Source organism: Phalacrocorax carbo, chromosome 14, assembly GCF_963921805.1.
Source record: "Phalacrocorax carbo chromosome 14, bPhaCar2.1, whole genome shotgun sequence".
In the NCBI taxonomy this organism is placed as follows: Eukaryota; Metazoa; Chordata; class Aves; order Suliformes; family Phalacrocoracidae; genus Phalacrocorax; species Phalacrocorax carbo.
Window position 1 is genome coordinate 8,467,675 of NC_087526.1, and position 22,763 is coordinate 8,490,437.

General features: G+C 40.7%; 1 protein-coding gene across 8 annotated transcripts in view; it reads left to right on the plus strand.

Moving 5' to 3' along the window:
* ZBTB46 (zinc finger and BTB domain containing 46) overlaps positions 1-22,763 on the plus strand; it is a 60,737-nt gene that overhangs the window by 15,089 nt on the left and 22,885 nt on the right. For all 8 annotated transcript variants that reach the window (XM_064465447.1, XM_064465448.1, XM_064465446.1 and 5 more), the window contains 2 exons: positions 1,575-2,544; positions 19,896-20,177. In XM_064465447.1, coding sequence (XP_064321517.1) covers positions 1,575-2,544; positions 19,896-20,177 — 1,252 coding nt within the window. The remainder of the gene's footprint in view (positions 1-1,574; positions 2,545-19,895; positions 20,178-22,763) is intronic.

Genomic DNA, 22,763 nt, shown 5'->3' on the forward strand with positions numbered 1-22,763 from the left:
AGAAGTACAGTGATTTTGGTTTTATCAGCAACCACCAGTAGCCTAAATCCAGGCTTCTGATGGGTGTGCCTGCCCATAATTACATTTGGAGTTTGATCTTGTCAGCAGATACCAATTTTATAGTTGTATGTTGATGTGTGGACCCATGTATCAATTATACAGTTGGAACTTCTTATATCAGAACAAATTCAAGTTTTTGAGAGAAAGGAGTAGATATCCTTCACATTGTGTGGCAGCTGGTGCTCTTAATTAGCTGGACCATTAAGCCACTCTTATGAGATACACAAATATTGATAGTAACTTCCAAATAAGCAGTATAAGCTAGATAAAATAGCAGAAATTAATGCCAAGGAATTTGTAAAGGTGTTGCAGCTAAGGCGAGTATGGAGTTGTAAAGGTAGCAACTGGTGAGGTACGGTGTTGCGGAGAGTACTTCATCGATCTGTTCTGGTGCTGCCAGCTTCCATCCTTAACACCTTGAGTGTTGTCAGCTTGAAGTCATCTCACCCAAGAGACACAATATGTTGACATGCTTGATACCAGTGGAGTGTTACCTTGGGAGATGAATGTCAGGGAGTTTCTGATGATGCTTAGTGGACAACAGACGAAACTGCATGGTAGGGCTGAGAAGTGTGTGTATGCACTCATCCGTGTTGGTGTATTACTTCTCTCATATTGGTGTTTTATGAAAGATGATCAAAAGTCCTGTGAATTTTTATCAGCCTGATGGACGCTTTGTTTTGGTCATAAGCACCCTTTCTGAATGTGAATGCTTAGGTGATTATTAGAATTCCTCTGCCCAATATCTTAGGGTGGTTGTGGGGTAAACTTGGACATGTAAAGCCAAGGAAATAAAACATCTTATTGTAAAGTTAAGAATCTTGTGCTTGTAAGCAGTTAAGCTCCAAATAACATTAATTTCGTATTTTGATCTATTGCCAGTTTAGTTTGGGTGGGGCCTTAAAATTTTGTGATCTGTGGTCTTGGATTTGCCTATTGCTTTTCTGACTTGAAAACAGTATTTATAGCCCCTCAACAGCAATATAGCAAGGGAAATAGCTGGTTTCAATTGACTTTTGCTGTTTGAGGATTTCTGTTATTCAGTGTGCTACGCATAATGCTCGTTCCCTTGAGGAAATTATGTTACAGAGTACTCTTCAATAGTTTGTCTCCATCAGCATGGTTTCAAGTGTAGTACCTCTTTCAAAACCAAGCTTTACTGAACCCAAACAGTAAAAGCTGACAGCTGTTTTTCCCGAGTAACTTAAGACAGGTTTTCTTACAAGTCTGTAGTAATTTAAAGAAATGTTTCTCTGGGATGTTATGAGCCACTGGAGGATTGAGCTTCAAATCTACTCCCTTTTAATGTAAATTATTTGAAGCCTGGTAAAAATAAGCTGCATTGTGTAATGAATGCTCCGTCTTTCTAGGTAGTAGTTGTATTTTGTGGCATTTTTTTCAAGATGAACCTGTTACTTAATTTGGTACAACTTGGGGTTTGCCTCAGTCTTTGAAAAACACATCAGTATGCTTGTACTGGATTTTGTAATACTGTCATTTCCTTCCCCATGCAGGACTTGTGGAAGAGGAAGCACAAAGATTTCCAAATGAATAACCGAAAAGAAGATATGGAGATTGCTTCCCACTACCGTCATCTGCTGCGTGAGCTTAATGAGCAGAGACAACACGGCATCCTCTGTGACGTTTGCATTATAGTAGAGGGGAAGATATTTAAGGCTCACAAAAATGTTCTGCTTGGGAGTAGTCGCTACTTCAAAACGCTGTACTGCCAGGTACAGAAAACCTCTGACCAGGCCACAGTCACCCATTTAGACATTGTAACTGCACAAGGCTTCAAAGCAATCATTGACTTCATGTATTCTGCACACCTAGCACTGACTAGCAGAAACGTCATTGAGGTGATGTCAGCTGCTAGCTATCTGCAAATGACAGATATCGTACAGGCCTGTCACAACTTCATAAAAGCAGCTCTTGACATAAGCATAAAGTCTGATGCCTCAGATGACCTTGTTGATTATGAACTTGGAGCCCCTTCCAGCAGTAGTACTGATGCTTTGATTTCAGCAGTCGTGGCTGGCAGGAGTATATCTCCCTGGTTAGCTCGGCGAACAAGTCCAGCAAACTCTTCTGGAGATTCAGCTATTGCCAGCTGCCACGAAGGAGGGAGTAGTTATGGAAAAGAGGATCAAGAACCAAAAACAGACAGCCACGAAGACATTTCATCCCAGTCTCTTTGGTCTAGTGACATGGGCTATGGGTCTTTACGTATCAAAGAGGAACAGGTTTCGCCATCACATTATGGAGGGAGTGAACTACATTCTGCCAAGGATAGTGCAATACAGAATGCGTTCTCAGATCAAGGAGTAGGGGATGGCTGGCAGCCCACTGGGCGCAGGAAGAACCGAAAAAACAAAGAAACTGTGCGGCATATCACGCAGCAAGTGGAGGATGACAGCAGGGCAAGTTCTCCGATGCCATCTTTTTTACCTGCCTCAGGATGGCCCTACAGCAGTCGAGACTCAAGTAAGTCATTCTTCCGATTTTTGTGGTTGAAATTAAAAATGTTAATTAGATCTGTTTACAGTATGATCTTACCAGTCTCTGAAATATATTAGCTTGCCAGAAACTTAAAAACGTAGAAACTTGTGTTGCCAACAATTCAGAAGAACCGAGCACTGGTCCTCAGTGTCACAGCAATTGTGGGGTGGTTCTCCTGTGAAAGAAGTTGGTAGTTTTGTTTTGTCCTTGAACATAAAGCGGCTTAAATCACCCCCAAAACACCATTATAATTGTTAGAATTAATGAGAGAAAAGGTTGGAATATATTTTAGCAGGTGTGCAAACTGATGTCAAGGTGGAAGAATTTTCCTTGCACGGTATATTGATGATGTAATTACACCACACAGAGGTGTAATTTAGTCTTAACGATACTATCTTCAGTACTTCCTGATATTCAGGTGTCACTTTCTCATGTGTACAAAAACCGCCGTGGCTTGCTGCTGGTAATGGCAAGATAAGTGTTTGGTAACTCTTAAGAATAATGTGTTTTTTTGAGGTACTACTAAGGCTTAAAATGTAATTTGATGTGTGACTACTTGTAGTCTGAGACGAGTGGCTGCTTTTAAAGAGTACGCCAGGGAGAAAAATGTTTTCTTGATTTCTTTTGAATCTTCAGTAGTTATTTTTCTGTCTCAAGATAACTGTCCTATTTGATTCATTAAACACTGGCAACTAATAGATTCAGGAATGCTACTGAGGTAGGGGCTTGGATGTTTTTTTCCTAAGGACTTTAAGGGAGTGTGGTATTAAACTCCCTCAGGCTGACTTGAAGAAAGTCTGTGCTGTGAGTTAGCCTGTGTTTCATTGCATACCAGAACCCAAGTCGGCCAGGAGAAGGGTGTGTGAGATTATATACCCTTATGTTGCCAATTCAGATGAAAAAAGCAATATAAATAGTACTGAAAGTCTGAAGAGTCTTTATGGGCTGAAAAAGGATGTTTAAGTTGCTTATATACTGAAATTTAAATATGGTTTTCATGGAATGGGTAACTCTCTACAAATGTCTTTAGATTTATTATATTTTACAGTTATCTGCTGCAGCAAGCTTGCATGTAATTATTCTAATTGGCTGATGATAAAATCTAAACAAAGTCTGTTAGGAGAAAAATGCGAGATAATTTATAACAGTGATTTATGACGAATCCTGGTTTTATAAGGCATGTACTTTAGGATTGTTGTGAACGAAGATGCAGTGGATTGCCTGGTATGCTATCCACACACAAGTATTTTTCACTTTTGCAGCATCCCATAAAAACAACTGAATTGCTTGTACTGTCTGTGAGGTGTCCGGGGTTTGGACAGGTGTGTGAAGCAAACCACATGTGTTGGAGTGACTGCAGAAACAGAACTAAAACTCTGATCGTCTAGGCAATCCAGCTAGTGATTAAGTGCCTTTAAATTACTAAAACCAGCGCAAAATACAAGAGATTGTATTACTGGAGGCTGAATGATGTCTAGATTACTTAAGAATTAGGAATTAAGGAATTAAATGAAAGTGGCCTTTTTCTTAACAACTCTTTGCAGATGAGAGGAAGATGACTTCGGGTGTTGACTCAGCGCAGTGCTGAGACAGCACATCAGCAGGCACAATCAAATTATTTGTTCCAAATCTTGTCTTGAATGCGGTTTCCGATAAAAGAGGTGTTCTAATGATGGGAAAGGGGAAGCGGGGTAGTGGTGGTGGTTGGGCAAGTAGTTTCAATATTCCACTAGTGCTTGTAAAACTAAAGGAAAAACTGAATAGCAACACTTCTCACTCTCTGAAATGAGAGGAAAGCCCAAACTGAACAGGCACAGGGGCTGCGTATGTTGGCAGTGGCCAGCCAGTCTGGCTGCTGCTCCAAGAGCAGTGTGTGCAGAGTCAAAGTAACCATGCTGAGCATGGAGGATGTTTTGAGTCTGAGCTGCTCATGGTTTCCCCATGTTGGCCATCTGGAGAGGTGAGCAGGGATGAAATACTCCTTTCTGCCCTGCTGCAAAGGGATGTTTCTGTGCACTGTGGGGCCTGAGCTCATGGGATGGGTGTGTGTCTGCGTGCTGTGGGGAAGCACACAGGAGGAGCCCTGCATGCATTTTAGGCTGAATTTTCTTTGGGGGATTTTTTTGCTATGATTTCACAGGATTTGAGACAGGTGCATGTTCAGTTTCAGTTAACACTTGGACATCTTGTCAGCAGCAAGTCTATTGTGCGCTTGCGTGTGTGGATGTGTGGTTTGGGTGAAATCCGAGTTGGTCGCTTGGGTGAGATTGCTTCTCTTTCAGTGTGAAGTGAAAGCATCCCCACTACTCCCAACCATCACTGTCTTGGTCCCTATGGTCAGTAGGGTCTTTTGGTCTCACATTCATATTTCCCATCTCCAGCAGGTGGAAGCAACCCTCTTGCGAACTGCTCCATCTCCCAAGTTGCCAAGTTACAAGGTTCTGCTTAGGTTGGTTATTGGTACCCCAGGTCCTTCACTTCCCTGCTAGAATTCAGAATTAGGTTAGAGGTGTTGCAAACTTAGCTCCTGTGTGTGAAAAAAAAATTGATTTTCTTGTGTGAAAACGGATAATGGCAGGTGTCTGCACTGTGTAATGAGTATTTGGGATGTGTTTAAATTTCAGCTTGAAGTTGTCTTTGATTTAGTAGTGTCAGGCTTCAGTCTTTAAAAAAGGCTTCATAGTCTAGGGCTCCTTCTTTACCTCATTTATTTCGAAGTGTGCCTATCTGTGTTGTTCATAGCTAAGATGAAAAGGTGCTGCTTTGCTGAGGAAATTGGTGTTGAATGTTCCTTCATAAGTAGCTAAGAAGAAAAAAAGTTACCTAGAACTCTGTTCTTTGAGGCTCATGCACTTTTCTGATCTATTCAGTTATTGTAAGATGCTGCTTGTTAAGTCTGAAAGCTCTCGTGGGATAATTTGGGTACTATTTGCAAATGCCTCTATACTGGAGGACTAACACAGACCTTCTGGCAATGCAAAAGCTGATTTAGGAGAGTCCATCTTAAAAGTTCAGCATTAGTGTCTTCCTCCTGAAACTGTGCAAGATGTTCATTTGGCCTTGCACGAAGCAGTATTGCATTTCAGCAACACGCGAGCAGCATTTTGGAAGGTGGATCTTACAAGTAACCATTGCATCACCCTTTTAATTCAGTGACTTTTTGAGGCAGTATACTTCACAGATTAAAAATACTCCCCTGCTCCTGTGTTATACAGGTTTACTTCATTTATGTAATGTTGCAAAGAAACTCATTGCAGTCACTGAAACTTTGCTTTTGAAACAACTAACAGTTCATTTACACTTTGTAGTGGTACTTCTTTCAGTGAGAAACATGTTCTCATCAATACATGCAGAGTGTACTAAAGGGTCCCAAACACAGTAGACTGTACTTAAGTATGATGCAGTGGGGCCTCAAAAATATTTTTTTCAATTGAAAGGATAAGAAAGTTCTCTCTGAATCAGTTGATTAGTTTCCAGATTCTCATGGGGCGCTGCTGAGAGTCTTTGAATTCGATCACGCTACGGATTAAAAAGGAGTGTCTGAAGTAATCTTATAAGTGGTAATCTAACATCGTGGAAAGAGCTGAGATTCTTAATGTCTGCCATGAAGAGTATATCTTCCTCTGAGAAAGAATGATCAAATAAGATCTGCAGAAGAATCCAAACTAAGTTGAGATGCTAGCTTGAGAATGTGATTAAGCTCACAGTTTCTGCAGGGTGGTATCAGTCAAGCACAAAGCTTGATGAGGACCGTCTTTTCATGCTAATTTGAATTTATTAATTTGGATTCTCTGATTAGCATAAAACATATTAGGTTTGGGTTTTTTTTTCTCATCCTGTTTGGGCTGATCAGGATGAGAGTCTGTCATTCCTTCTGTGAAACATTCATATATATGTTTTCCTCACCAAGCTGTATTAACTTGGAACAGCAATTCTCCAAAATAAACTGAAGGATGGGCTCTTATAAATAATAACTTTCTTCATAACTGAGCCAGGAAGAATTTCCTCCACAGAGTTGCCATATAACATGTCTGCCTTTTATTTTAATCTTCTTTCTTGAAGTACGTAGGTTTTCTAAAGAAACATAGTGCTATTTGTTAGTTTTGATATCAGAGATGCTTACAAAATTCAGTAGTAGTGTTGTCTTGTGCATCTTCACTTTCCTTAGGTGGTTGTTCCTTTAACGTTGCTGAATAAACTTTTTACAGGATTACGCGTCCTGACTGCCTGGACTACAGGATTGGGTGGTGTTTAAAATGTTCTTGCCAAAGAGGACAATTATCTTCACTAGAAGATCTGTGAAGCTAGCAAAATGTTGCTGGTTTTGCCTCTTTGTATAATGGAGAACTCTGTCACTTGGGTGGTGTCTTTGAAGAATTTATTGATGGTTTTATTAATGTGTTAGTTGAAACATAGTACTTATGATTCAGGAATTTATTTCTGAGGAAATACTCCCACACATCTTCTGAGTGTTTACACCCTAAAGCTCTGAGTGAATTTTTGTGTGCCAATTGACTGTAAAATGAAGCTAATTATTTTCAAAACAGAACAGTCAGTTTTAAAGACACAACAGTTTGGGAACTTTTTGCTTTACTTCAGTTACACGTAGGGAAATTGTTGTATTCTGTGAGAAGAGCCTCAGGACTTAAGACCAGAGTAGTGACCTTCATGGGAAAGATGGACAGGACTTCACTGTATCCTTCTGACTCTGCAGAGCTCCAAGTTCCTTTAATATTTTCCCATCAAAATCTCTAATTTTGCACAAGTTTCCTCCCTCGTGGTGAGGAGACATTCAAGTTCATAATTTTCCAATGACACAATCTGATTTCAGTGCCTGCTGCAGGGAGTTGTGCTACTGGCTCTCCATGAAGGCTGGAGACAGCTGCTGTCCTAAGCCTTTTCTATCCCTTTTTCTGTCTTGGTTTCCAGAGAGCAAATTATGATTACAGGAGTTGTTGGCAAGCATGGATGCTTAACAGTTGGATCATATAGTGAGTTTACATTTCAGAAGGCTTCAGAGGGAGGCAAGGAAGAGCTCTGTCTAGATGGATTCTCAGCTAATTTTGTGCAGGTGAGGTCTCTGGACTCGCCTGAGTGAAGGTAGGTGAATGTGCAGATTGTCTTACTACAAGATTATTTTATACTTGCAAAAATAAGTCTTTTTCTCAGCAAGCTACCAGACTTCCTGTAACTCTTTCACCTCTTCAATGCAAATCTTAGAATCTTTCCTTGATTTTTGGAAAAAAAAAATTTAAAAACCCTGACAATTCCATTGTTTCAGGTGTGATATTTGGCGAGCATATTAGTACAAGTAGCAGAACAGGTGTCTTGCATAATGAGAAGAGGAAAACATTGAGCATGGTGTTGTGTTTGGGATTCAGGTGTTTAAGCAACTCTTTAAGATTTTTGTTCTGCAAATCTGGCTTTACATGATGCTTTATCAGTTTGTGTCCTGAAGAGCTGGTGTTTCAAAGAGAAGAAAAAAAGATCTGCAGGCTAGCACTGAATGTTAATATTAATGAAGAAATAAAGAAAAGGCAGTGTGAACAAGTTCAGAAAGAACAGGGCTTTCCAGTTGGCAACAGAGGCTGTTTGGTGTGAAGGAGGATTATGCCAATGTGGAATAGAGGCAGGGAAAGCAAAGGAGTGGTATCATGATATAGGAGAGAGGAGTATAAGGAATGGGAAGAGGTATAATAGAAAAAGAGACCTGAGAACGAGCTCTTAGAACACCAAATTCAGGCTCTTTGTATCTGAGACAAACTGAAAAGATGAGGGGAACAAGGCTGAACCAGAATGTGGCTGTACCGAGAATACCTGTTGAATGTTAGAGCACAATGAATGAATTGATTTTTAGGCTTTTCTACCCAGCTATTCCCATTAGAGGTGGATAAACCTTACTGAGACTAACTCTTGTATATTCTTTACTCTTCTTTTTAACTTCTGCAGCCCAGTATTAAAAACCTCTTGCTCCAGCTTGAAAGGCAGCTGCATGGTAAATGCTGGCACTCCCATGTGCTGTGCTGCCCTGCCTGTCTCCTGCTAGTGCAGACTGAGCTGTCTGCTCTGACCCTTACAACACTTCTTTCCCCGCTCTTCAAAAAGTGTATGAAAAGCATATTTTTTGTAAGACGTTACTTATTATACTTGATATTCACTATTTGTCTTACCAGTATATCTTTATTTTAGAAAAACTGCAGATTTTTATGGGATGAAAACAAATATATTGAAGGAGATTCTCAGAGACGTCTTAGTATGTAGGTTGAAAGCATGCAGTGTTGAAATGATCTCTGTAGCATGTCAGCTGAAAAAGTCACTGGTACAGAATGCAGTAATTTACCTTTAAATGGATATTGCTTTGAAGAGATTGAGTCTCCGTTCCATCTGCCATGGTCTGAGTTCTGGTTGCAGCGTAAAAACTTATGGCAGGTGTTTAAGTATTTGTTACAGCCATGAATGAAAACTAGGCTGGTTAAAATTTCAGTTGTCAGATTAATATCGGATGTCTTAAAACAACATAGGCTCAAATTTTAATAGTTTCCTACTGTTAGATGATTTAGATCATTCTTTTATGGTCAGTTTTGGAAAGATCACTTTTTAAGGAGGATAGATGCTTTGGATCAAAATACTCATCTTATTGGAAAGATGCTGGAGTATTTTTGAGGGTAGGTAATAGTAACTGACAAGTTAATGACTAAATTTTTCCAACTGCTTTTCATGAAGTTGTAGTTATGGTGTAAGGTATTAAAATTTTCTTTGTTATGATTGAGGGGTTTTTAATGACGTTTTTATTGAGGAGATATTTTGACGCCTTAGGCAGTGGTAGTCAGTGATGTTAGGCCTTTTTTTGCAGCCAGACCTGGAGGGGTTACAGATTTGTGCTCTAATGCCACCCCCAGAATTCTTTCTTAGTGCCGAAATCAGCTTAGCCTGTGCTCTGCATTCCTCTGGCTTACTGAGCTGCCCAGGTTTCTAGCCTGTCTTTGGTACTCTCTTCATGTGCATCAAGTTTACTGCATGGAGGTAGCTGCTAGTTGCAGCAAAATGCAAAACCAAGCAAACAAAAAAACCAAAACACAACACCCTGACCTGTGTGTCCGTATGCTGAATCTGGCAGAAACATTGCAGAGCGCTCTGAATAATTCAGGTTCTCCGTATCACCGCAGTTACAGGCTAACGAAATTATTAGGATGCAGTATTTGCAGGAATCACTCTTTTATGTTTCTGTTATTAAAGGGTTAGATCAGGTTATTTTCAAGTCTGGAAATAAAAATCATTGCTTTAAACCTAGACACTTACTCCCTGGTTACACCCTGGCTTTAAAATGGTTCCACCCTAAACCAGCTTTAGCTCAAAGCTCAGTGTCTTATTTCCTTTCCCCACCCTGCATTCCATTTTCCCCAGGCTCCAAAGCCGCCCTCCTCCTCCTCTTCCTCCTCCCTATGGTAACAGCCCTGATTCTGTTAATCTGCATTAACTCCAGAGATCAGAGGCAATTCCCCTCTCTTGAGTGCCCTTCTCACTATTTTATTTGTTTCTTGTGCCAAGGTTACGCTAGGCTTAACTTTACAGAGATCTCAACTTTTCAAAAAAATGGTTTTTACCCCTTTTTTTTTGTTGTTTACTGAAATCACAAGTGAGGAAATCAAGAAGGTTTTAGAATTGTAACATAAAAAAATTCTAATCCTACTTTGCAGTCATCACTGTTTGGCACTTTTATTTTGCTATTTGCAGTGTTGCTTTTGCATTAAAACATAGTAGGAATTAATTCTTCAGATGCAGTGTCTAGGAATCAAACCTAAAAACTAACTTTGCTGTATTGGTCTCAGAGATATTTTTTTAACATTCCCTACAGGCAGTTTTTTCAAAAGGTAAATACTTGTTCTCGAGTATTTTCAAAGGTTATAAGTCAGCATCTTGTCATATCATGAGTACTAGTGCTCTCATTTAATGTGATACTTGAATGTTATATTTCTGTCCCTTCAAGTTTGTGTCTATTCATGTGCAGATGTGCATCAAGAGACTGTCTCTCTACTGAGGAGCAGCAGAGAATAATATCATCCTTTTACCGTGTGAGTTACGGGACAGAAAAAGAGGTTAAGCTTACAGTCAACCTTAATATTTTGAAAGTGATTGTCTGCATATTTTAGGGAAACAAGAGTGTAGCTTAAGGTATTTCTGCACTGCTCAGTCATTCCTGCTTCTGCAAGGACCACTTTATTATTCCATTTTACAATAGTTCTAAAAAATAATGAAGTCATCCAGTTTAACCATTTCCCTCTTCTTTGGATTTGGGTGTTTTGTTGTATCTTGTTTTGGGGAAGATCAGTTCGTTGTCCAGGTTTACTCTAGCCCTACAAACTGTTGAGTCGAGGTCACTAACAGGAGGTGGGAGGGTGGCAACAAGCTGCTGGGTTTGGGGCCAGGAGCTTCTTTTGCTGACACAGCCCGCAGAAAAATACCTGCAGAATTTGATTCAGTGTTAGAAAAACAGTTATCACAGGAAAGAGATAAAAATTGATTTTTTTTTTCCAGATACCTGGAGCAGTGGAGGGAATTTTCCAGTTGACATTTGTACACTGATTACTGTTTTGAGGAAAACAAAGATGGAGATGTGCTTTTAGAATGCCAGTATAAAACCAGGTCATATTTGTGTAGAACAAGCCAGTTTTATTTTAGAAATACTATTCTAGAGGTATTGGGGAGAATGTTTCTGTTGGTAAAACGTATATGGTGAGCATCCTATGGCTGTAGACTTTGAAAGTTACACTCAAGCCTATACGATGAATGCTGCCTTTTGGTTGGCATGGACTCCCCCTGAGTCCTCCAGAAACAGTAACAGCATCGGAAGTTTTCAGTTTTATGCAGGATGGTGTTTCTCAGCAACTCAAATCCTGGCAGTGCAGGACAGTGTCCCAGGTCACCCTCCTTTGAACCACGGTTGAGAAGCTGTAGTAGGACTCAAAACGTGGAAGAGGGGTGGGAACACGCAGCCTGAAGGAGACCATAGTTTTGGTTCCATAAGGATTCATTTAAGATATGTTATAGCCCTTAAAATAAAGGCAGTTTTTAATGATCATATATGTTGTGGTTATGTATCTGTTTGCCTGATAATTTCCAGAGTTATGAAATTGGAGCTTACTTTGAATGCCGTGCACATGTGTTATATCCACATGTATACTATTATGTCTGTAAAATAGTGCTAATCAAAACCAGTATAGCTCATGGCATTGCTTCTTTATGTAAATATTACAGTATGTGAGAATGCTAGGTTTTGTTTAACAAAATGTAAGTTGTAAAACACTTTTGAAGGGTTTCTGTTAGAAAGAGAGGGTATCTGAAATACAAGCATCAAGGATATTTTTAGCAGCTGGTGAGACTGTCATTTTTCTACCAGCCCGGGTGCTTTTTTTTTTTAAATATCAAGAAAAACACTAGAAAAATAAAGCTGCTTTTTTTTTTTTAGTTTAGTTTAAAAATTGTCTCTTGCACAGAAGGAGATCAAGCCAAATCTTCCTAAACTCATACAAGAAACATCACCCCTGAAATTTTGTAAGAAATCTGCTATTAGGCAGATCTGCGTAGGTACTTGACACAAATAGGTAGAACCACCTCAGAAAATTAAGTCTTTGATTTCATCTAAGTTTTTTCCAGAAGACTTCGGCTCAGGTCATAATTTGGCAATGTCCTTGAAAGAAAAGCTGAGTTTAAGTGGCTCCCACTTTCTCTTGGTACTTAATTGCACCCCCACGCTCTCTTGCAGTTGTTCCGGTGAAAATGTCTGTACAACCATGTAGTGAACCGGATTGGGGAACTGATCTGAGTTTAAAAATAACTTTTTTTAAATAAACCAGTTTATTTTTAACATATTAGTTCCTGTCTCAAGTTCACCTTGCAACTATACAAGTAGTCTTGGTACAGTTGAGGGAGTAGAAGGGGATGATGCAGGAATGGGCATTTGAAGTGGGAGAAGTAGTTGCTAATGCTGGGACCTCTTCTCTCGCCCCCCTCTGCCCTTTCTGCCTGTCATGTTGTAAACAAAAAAAATGACATTTGCCACCACGCTAGAAGTTACCCAGCTATGTGCAGAAGATCCTGAACAACGACCACAGAAAGCATGATGCCTGCATCCATCACAGGTAGCTTTCAGGGCTGATGCTGTTTACTTTGTTCATTAACAACTTGGGCGGTGGGGTAGAGTGAACACTCAGCAAGTTGTTGGATGACGCCAGCCTGGGAGGAATGATTTGCTGGAAGACAGTGGTGCCAGACGCAGCGTGAATTCAACAAAGTCAAACATGGAGTCCTGCGTATGGGACAGAATAACCCCATGCATCGCTATGGCTTGGCGGCCAAGGAGTGAGAAAGCAGCTTTGCAGAAAATGTGTTCTGGTGAGTATCGAGCTGAAGAGGGCTCTGTGTGACCTTGCAGCAGGGGAGGCTGCCTGCAGGCTCGGTTGCCTTACGAAGAGCGTACCTAGCATGTCAAGGGCAATGTCTGTGGTACAAGATCCAGTTTGGGGATCTCCAGGAAAAGAAAGACTTTGACAAGCTTGAGCAAGGCCAGCCAAGGCCATCAAGGTGTTGTGTACAAGGAGAGACTGAGACAGCTTGGTTTAGCATTGGAGAACAGAAGGGGGGTGAATGGATTGTCCAGAGCCAGACCCTTCTCAGCTGTGTATGGAGAAAGGATGAGAGGTAATGGACACAAGTTACAGGAAGGGAAATTCTCATGGGGTAAAAGGAGGAAATTTTTCACAGAGTGTGCAGATGGAGGAAGAACCTGGAGAAGTTGTGGTCTGTCTCTCCTTGCAGATATCAAGAACTTGGCTGTGCAAGTCCCTGAGCAATGGGATCTAACTCTAAAAGTAGCCCTGGAGTAACTTTCAACCTAATCTATTCTAGGATTCTTAAAAACAAATCCAGGGAATACAGCAGTAACGCAGTCACATGTCAGGATGGCTACTCACTCGCTGTCTTTTGGTGACACCACTTAAGATGTAACTTCCGTTGCTGTTGCTTTCAAACTACTTTCCTTGATACTTGCCTTTCTGTTTCTGACAGCAGGACTCATGTACCTGAAAGTTTGTCTTCCCTTCGCCTTTCCACCCTAATTTATATAAAGACAGGATATTCTCTCCACCTATAAATGTTACTGTGGGTCTTTGTACTTTGTTCTTACATGTGTTAATGAGAAAATGAGTGGTATGACTTGCCGGCCCTGGTTCATGGCTGCCTATAGGAGGGAAAGAAAGTATTTGGTGGACTTAGCTGGGGGTTCTACTGTTTATGACCATCAAGTGTGCCTTAGAAATAAGAGTAGGGTATAAGATTATGCAGTGTTTATTTAATTAGCTCCAGATAGTTGTGGGATCTTGCTGTCACCCCTAGCTTTGGCAAGTGTCCACAAAATGCAGGCAGCCAGAGACTTTAGCTGGGTTTAGTTGACTGTGTTACTGATGCTGGCTTGAAAGGATGCTAGCGAAACCCGTAGGATGATGGTGTTTGTTCTGCTGAAGTACCTATGGGCTTAAGTTCTGCCAGCACGGGTCCTGAAGCTGTGCGATCGGGTCAGCTATGCAGAAGGGGTAAGGACACTTTTTGTGATAGGAGGTGGCTTGAATTGCTGTTGTCTTTGGAGATTGTGGGACTTATAAAGAGTTTACTCCAGGTGCAGAGCAGTGATAACCTCCCATTCCGAAGGGTGTGCTTGGTGCTGTATGAAAAAATTCTAAATTCGGGGGTGGGGGGTGGTGAAGAGAGGTTGGAAGGGCTCCTAAAAGCTTCCTGAAATTTGCCAGGGGGATAGTGAGAACTTAGAGGAACTGGCTTAAAGCTTTGGCTGTAGATGATAAGCTAAATGTTGTTGCACTCCTTTCAAGGACTGCCGTGTTTGCTGGCTGACTTCCCCCACCTCACTGGCAGTTGGGTCACTGTGATTAGGTAGGCAGTCACTTGACGATGTGTGTCATGCGACCTCATCATCCTGCAAACTCAGAAGGCTGAGGGAGAAACATTACTGCTTTGTATTTCTGCCAAACAGAAAGGGACTTTGAAGAGAAGATGACAGACTTCTTGGATCTCCTCTTACCTTGAGACTGTAATGAAAAGAGAAATATTGAGCAATAGCGACCTGGCAAAACGTTGTCTTTAGTTCTTGGGCAAGAGTTTGTTTCTGCTTTGAATTTTTCAGCAGCAGTTGTAAACTTGTATGGCTTTTATTCACGTCTTTCTTCTCATGGGTTTAGTCCTCCAGCTACAGATTTCTAGAAGATGCTCGACTGTATACATGAGAGAGCAGGAAATTAAAGTTGAAAGAGGAAAAAAACATGAAAAAAAACCCCAAACCACAAATTATGAAAGAGAATAATAGCATTGGGAGCCTAAGAAACAACAGAAAACACAACTGGGGGTTTACTGAGAAGGTAAAAACACAATACAAACAAGAAGTGGTGTGAGAGAAGCAGGCACTGAGGAGGTAGTTTGCGAACAGCTGAGTTTAAGCTGTAATGAGGAAAAATGACTGAAGCAGGGAGAAGAAATGGAAAAAATTTGTGTATTCAAGTAATCAATTAAGGTACTCAAATGGATTCTCTAAAATGGAGAAGCTTTTACTTGGCCTTTCTGAGATGGCATCTGTATTTTTTCCAGTTGTTTGACTAGAATCATAGAATGCTTTGGGTTGGAAGGGACCTTTAGAGGCCATCTAATCCAACCCCCCTAAAGTGAGCAGGGACATCTTCAACTAGATGAGGTTCCTCAGAGGTTTAATGCTTCCCGCTGTCAGTTTTCTCCTAGATCTTGGGAAACAATTTATCACATTAACATTTCATGTGGATACTTTTAGTAAGTTGAATAGCCATAGACCTTCACAAGGAGGTCGCAGATGTCTGTAGCACTTCTTGATTTTTTTTTTAATATATATTTTTTTCTTTTTTTGTTGTTGTTGTTTGGGGTTTTTTTGACTACTAAAACTTGGTTTTCTCATACCTGGGTTTGTGACAGGAGCTCAGTCTATATGACTTTCAGGTAATTTTTTTTTCTTTCCTTTCTCCCTCTCTCTGGTAGTGGCATGCTTGCTGATAAATGGGATTTCTGATCTGGATTTGGGCTTCGCATAGTGTGGCAAAGGAAATGAGTTTCCTCTGGCTGTTCTTCCCTTGCAGAGCAAGCATACAGTTCAGTTTTGTCCTGCCCAAGTGAAAATGACTCTGCAGCAGCCACCCCTGTGTGCTGTTGGGATGTTGTACTGCTCGTGCTGTACTGGCGTGAGTGTTACTCCTGTTGATTGATCTGTTAAAGCCTATTGGGTTGGTGTGGTTGGGAACAAAGTGCATTTTGTCATGCCACCCTCAGCTGGGATGTGTGGTGTCTATGAGAAGGGGCTTGTAATTGGGCTTCACATATTCCTTTTACTTTAGGCTTTCACATGTAAGGAAGAACTTTACCAGTTAAATGTTGCTTTTGGAGTTTCAGGGATGCATGGAAATACTGTTGCCAAAACTGTAAAAATACTCCCTGTGTTTTATTTGAAAAATGAAAATAATAACAAAAAATCCAAGTCAACAAACTACTAAAGCTTTTCTAAAGCTTCTGCATTTTGGAAAGTAGGCTGGTGTAATAGAGTAACTGCAAAATAATTATTTGCTGAAGAGACTAATGAGCTCAGTTTTTTAGAGCAGCATTAATCCCATGTTTAGCTCGCTGCCCCGATTGGGATTTCCTGCGAGTGGTGCCTGCAATCCGTGCAGTTGCAGGGACTGTCTTGGCGTTGTGAAAAATGAGATGTGGAGGAGTTGTATGGAGCTCTCGGGCTGCCACGTGACCCATTGCCTTGAATAATTGCAAAACAGAAGCTCATTTACTACAGCTTGGTTTACGTACTGCTGAAGCACTGTAGTAAACAGTTTAGATTACTGGGCAGTGACGGATACTTTTGATTCATGTAATTCTTTGGCTAAATCTTCTTAAAAGAAGCTGTATTCTAGAGGAAAGAGAAGTGGTTTTGGAGGCGCTGTGAAGAGGAACTTCATGCATTTTTGGGTTTTGGTGTACTGAGTATTTTAGTACTTATGTGACTAAGTGGATATTTATTTTGCCTTAATGTGTATTTGATTAGGTTACATCAGCTATAAATACTGGAAGCTCCAAAGCCTGTATTTCACTGTCTGTTTCTAAGCTTGGCTTTTGAGGAACATTTAATATCTTGTTGTGGTTATAATTAATCTGCGTGTGTTTTAGCAATTAGTGTTTATATGCAGCAGGCAGCAACAGATTCTGGCAACTGTCAATCAGCATCTGTAATCGGCTATGGAAAAGGATGGGAGAAAATACAAGGTGATTTACTGCCTGCCCAGTTATTTGGCAACACCGTTTTGTTGACAAACACCCTTTCTGGCCCAAGTTATTTGCTGTGATTTGCTGTGTAGGTGGTGAGGAGCAGAGGAATAGCAATATCACCATAAGTTTGATTTGATAAAGCTGTCTGTTATATTACCAGTTTAATGGGACAGAATTTACTTTCTTTGCCACCTTTTGTAACAGCTGCTGTTTTTTAAACTCTTGTAATATCCCTTTTTGCAGAAAGTGTTTGTTTTCAAACAAATTTATTATCGTCTAGGAAAATGTATATACCTGTTAACTGCTTGCTCAGTAACAGAGGCGTGACAAAATATGTAAAAATTCAAAGCAGTTGAATTCTGCTTGGCTAAGATTTACGAGAACTGATAATATGAGATGGTAGAAGCAAAACACAAACGGAGGAGGGAAGATGGTTTGATTTAAAGAGAGAGCATCTCTCGTAGTTCACATAGTTGCTGCTGCTGTGTTTGTAGCCCCCAGCCTTGGGTATCCTGTACATCTCCAGGGTGTAGGAGTACTCTGCTAATGATTGTTTTTTCCTTATTGTTTGCTTTGAGGCTTTTTGTTTTTTTAAAGGAAGTGGAAAAAGTTAACAGCAAGAGGTACTTGGCAGTACAGTAGAGCTTAGTAAAGTAAATCTGAACGTGTTAAGGAACCTGATGTGCCCTGGGCTGGGAAATTCACTGCCTGATCCTGGCTCTGTGGGCTGGACCCCTTGAGCAAGTCACCGTGTCTTTGGCAGTTACTGCCTGTAAAATGGAGGTAATGATCTTCCTTCAGCCGTTTTCCAGGTTACAGGAGGTAGGCACTGTACCAGTGTCCTCATTAACATTTTTAAATAAGGCTATGCAGATTGATGTTTTGCCCTGTTTTGAAGTTGTTGAACGCTACAACCGAGTGCTAGTCTGCCACACTCTTCCTCTCTTCCCTTCTTGGAAGCTTCGCTCCTGCGAAACCTTCTGTACAGGAATAAGTTTAGTGCTGTGGTGTATGTGGACAACACCTGAATTCCTTGCCCTGAGGAGTGCAAGAAGAAAGCAGCTGAGTGGTAATTTTGTGCATGTCATACCACTATTTTGAACTGTAATAGTTGACTCTTGCATTAAGTAGATTTAAATGTATTTTGAATTAGGAAGCGATAAAATGTTCAGGATCTGTGAAACAGCTTCTTTTTCCATCTGATCACTCACTATCAATGCCTTCTCTTTGGGTTTGGATTTTTTTTTTCCCTCTGCATCCTGATAGTACAAATGGTACAAAGGTATCCATTTGTTGGGAAGCTTTAGTCCTGTTTGCCAGGTACTTGACTGGGTTCTGAGCGTGTCAGCTGTGTTCTGCTGCTGTGGATACTGGAGTATGTAACTGAAATTTGTTTTACACACTTTATAAATGAGATAACAGCCCTTCTTGTAGATATTTTTATTGTTTTGTATGAAGAATTGAGAAGAGTATAGGAGTCACTTTCCTTTATATTAAAATACATAAATTATTTAAGACTATAAGAGAGTTAAAGTTCAAACAAGAGAGAATCTTTAACTAGACGTCCCCAAAAATAAAAAAATAAATGGTGTTTTTGCAGGGAGGAATTAACCTTATCACAGCTTTTTAATTTTTCTTTGGGTTCACTAATTCAAGTTTTTCTTAATAGTCTGTTCCATTTTTGTACAGCTTCTCTGTAGCTACCTGTTGTAAAGTGGCTAATCTGTGTCTTCATGTTTTAACTGTATCACTTCTGTATAAAACTAAGAAGGCCAAGAGTATCCTGGGCTGCATTAAAAGGAGTGTGGCCAGCAGGGCGAGGGAGGTTTATCCTCCCCCTCTACTCTGCCCTGGTGAGACCACATCTGGAGCGTTGTGTCCAGTTTTGGGCCCCCCAGTTTAAGAAGGACGTGGAACTGCTTGCGGAAGTCCAGTGGAGAGCTACCAAGACGATTGGGGGACTGGAGCATCTCCCTTATGAGGAAAGGCTGAGAGGCTTGGGTTTGTTTAGCCTGGAGAAGAGAAGACTTGAGAGGGGATTTCAATACTTTAAAGTCTCTGAAGGGTGGCTGTTAGGAGGATGGGGCTGGACTCTTTTCAGTGGTGCCCAACAACAGGACAAGGGACAACGGGCACAAGTTGGAACACGGGAAGTTCCACTTAAATATGAGAAAAAAACCCTTCCCTGTGCAGGTGCCAGAGCAGGGGCACAGGCTGCCCAGGGAGGCTGTGGGGTCCCTTCCCTGGAGACATTCATACACCACCTGGATCCTGTGCCCCTGCTCTGGGTATACCTGCTCAAGCAGGGGTGGGACGGGATGATCTCCAGAGGTCCCTTCTAACCCCTGCCATTCTGTGATTCTGTGAAAACCAACCCTGTGATATATGCTGGGAATCACTGATCACTGTGTATTTTTCAGATAAGTGACCCCAAGGGATTTATACAGCCCACTATTATAGTCTGTTTATTACTGGATTTTTTCAAAACCTTCATCATGGGGAAGAAACAAAACAATGAAAATTTGGACTACTGGAGTAAAATTAGGGAGAAAACAGAACTTAAACATTTGAACATAATTTCAGTACTAGCAGACTATCCTGAGATCTTAGTTTAAAATAAATAAAGTTCTATCCCGTTACTGGTTGTGGGGGAGGTTGTATGTGTCGCTGTCCCTACCCTGCCCTCTTAGTGCATGGTGCTGAGGTAAAGACCTGTTGATGGGGCCAAAGTGAAGGGTGCAGATGGGCACAGGCTAGAAGAACAGAAACCCCCAGCTGTGGGGTGGTTGTGCTTTCTCTCGGGCCTCTGAACGGCCAAGTTCATCTTCAGACTTTTGGAAAAGTAGGGTCAAGAAACAATACTCTCACCTGAAAAGTGACAATAAGGCCAAAAGAGGTGGTGATAAGTTCCTGGTTCTTTTACTTGGACGGGTGTGCGTGGTTGGTATGCCTCGTCCCAGGAGTTTGTGTCTCTGATGGCATCTTTCGCCTCACAGGTGCTGACGTGACAGTAACAGAGCCCAGCAGCTCTGACAGCAGGGTGGAGCGATCAGACCCCTACGCGAATGTTGACGAAGCCCTAATCGGTGGGGAAGCCAGCTACATCTCTCAGCCCCTGACTCCAGAGAAGGAGGATGCACTCCAGGCTGCCACCGTTGCCAACCTGCGTGCGGCTCTCATGAGTAAGAACAGTTTGCTGTCTCTGAAAGCCGACATGCTGGGAGAGGATAGTTCTCTGCTGTTTGAGTACTTACCCAAAGGCACGCATTCTCTCTCTCGTAAGTTTGTGTTTTTATATTTTTTGTTTACTTTAGTGAGAAGAAACTGCAGGTCACTGTCTCCTTTATTACTACTGATGTGTTTATATCCAGTTTGAAATCCTGCTTAATCCCACTTTCCATAAAACTTGGAAACCTGTGTCTGGTATTGATCCAACTTTAATGTTAACTGCTGAAGCCATGGAGGAAAGTATTCAGTGCATGTGTTTGTAGCACTTGTCCTCAAATTTCTGTTTTACTTGTTTGCAAAATGGTACTTACAAACAAAATAAAAAGTACGTGAGTCCTTATGGTAAAAGAAGTAGCTGCAAAGGGTTTGAATCCAAAATTGCCTCGTGTTGAAAGGAGGCTTGACTGTTGCTCCTGTGTGCAGAAACAGTTGTGATTTTTGTAGGTTGTGTGATCTTCACTTACTGTTGTTTACTTTTAGAGCTCTCTCTAAGTAATGAGCAGCTATTGATTGTTTCATTATACTCGCTCATGGAAATGAATGTTTTTCTACTGGTGATCTGTTGAAGATGGCTGATATGTGCCATTATGTGTGGACAGCTCATTTTTCAGCATACTTTTGTATTCTTCATTGCAGTCATAAAATAGTTTGATTCTCCAATGTGCAAAGAAAGAAAAAGTATTAATGCAGTACTTTAATAATACTCTCAGAGGATGGGGTATCATTTGTGACACAAAATAGAGCAAGCGGTGGCTTTCTGACTAAGTGTTAGTTTCCAGGAGGAAAGGTTTATTTTAATCTATGCTGAGAAAATTGACCAATTAAATAGAATGAAAAGTTCAAGAAAGATACTTACTTTTAGTTTCCTTGATGGCAAAAAACCCTGATACCTTTTAATGGTCACTTGGGTTGTATGATAAAGGGGAAAAAAATGCACAATATAATATCAGTCTTAGTATATCTTTTTGCTTCTCATGTCTGAACAGTAGAATTATGTTTTTTTTTAAATCTTTCCAAATTTAGAGGGGAAAAACTTCTTTTTGTACCTTATTCTGCAGTTTTAATGTTTGGGGGAGAATTGCTCATGCAGCATTCTTGTTTCTTCCACAGTAGTTTGCTTACTGAACAATCTCCAATTAAATCAGATTTAGATGGTTCAAACTAGGCTCCTGGGTTGAAAATCCCTTCGTTGCAATGAAATAGCAAAGATCCTGTGCAGCAGTTTAATTGCCAAGCTTGCGTGCAGCAAGAAGAGTGCCCTCAGCTGGCACCGGGATGGGTGGGAGCATAAATGGATGCACGGCTGCAAGGGTGATTTATGCACCATGTGTTCAGACCTGTGACTTGTGACAGGTGAAATCAGTGGTTTCATCTTCTGTCATGATAAACTGGAGTAATGAAGGGGCTTCCCTCTATCCATCATCCTCCCCTTGTTTGGAGGATTTCAGTTTTTACTTAAAAGCTGAAGGACCACTTGGTGTAAAGACAAATGAGTATAAGGCAGTCATAAATTTTGCCTAGAAATTACAGATTGCCTGACCAGCTGAGAAGCAGAGTTTGAGAACAGGCATGGTATAAGCAGAAGACCAACTGGTTTAAAATAAAGCTTGATGGATCTAGAAAAGAGGGTAAATGATCGCTCATTGAGGGGCTCTGGAGGTCGTTTCGGCCTGTATTTGAGGTTCCTGTTTTCCAGTTCTCTTGCTATTACTTGAATTTTATTTAGCTAAGCTTCAAATATATCATCTTTGTGGAAGCAAAGTGAATTGCCTAAGACAAAACGAGAACTGCTCGCTTGGTTTGTAGCTCTCGCACTGGTAGGTGGATGTGGCCGTGACCTGGTAAGAGGATTTTTACAGAGGCAGGGAATTAAGGCACATATTTTTCTTTCATCTTATTCAGATTCACAGGTATCAATTTATTTTAATCACTTTGAAGAAGATGTTCTGATACACGACTTGCTTGCTTTTAAATGGTCATTACTGAATACAATAGAACATCAAGTTTAATGAGAATTTTCAGTGTATAAAATGACATTAAAGCAAGTGGCAAGAAGATTCTAGAGATCTAAAAGCACAGTCTAGATTGGTGCTCGCTTTGTACGTGTTTTTCACATTTCTCTTCAAACACAATTTGAGGATGTTGAGTCATTTTAAGTCCTGGGTTATATTAAAAAAAAAAAAGGGGGGGGGGGGGCATTGTGGGGGAGTCGGCAGGAGCACAGTGAAAAATATTCTATTTTTTAAAAACCAAAACCAGCACAGTGTGTGGCAGTTTTCATCTGTCTGATCTGAAAAGGAAACGCACTGTTTTCAAGATTTTTAAGTGAACAATCTCTCTTGAGTTTAAAAAAAAGTGAAGTATGTTTTTAATCTTAACTGCCATAAGAGAATACGAAGACAACCTAGTTATGAAGTAATATGGTAAGGAACTGACTCAAGGAGCAGTGTTCATGTTTATTTTTTTTCTGTTCTGGAGGAAAAGACTTAATGGAAGTGGGCAGATCCGAAGAGCATATTATACGTGTTTAAAATTCTGATAAGCCATTTCTAAAGAGGATATTACTCTCCAAGTTACTGCATACATTACAAGTTTTAATTTTTCTTCCACATAGTTCATACTCTTGTAGAAGTTAA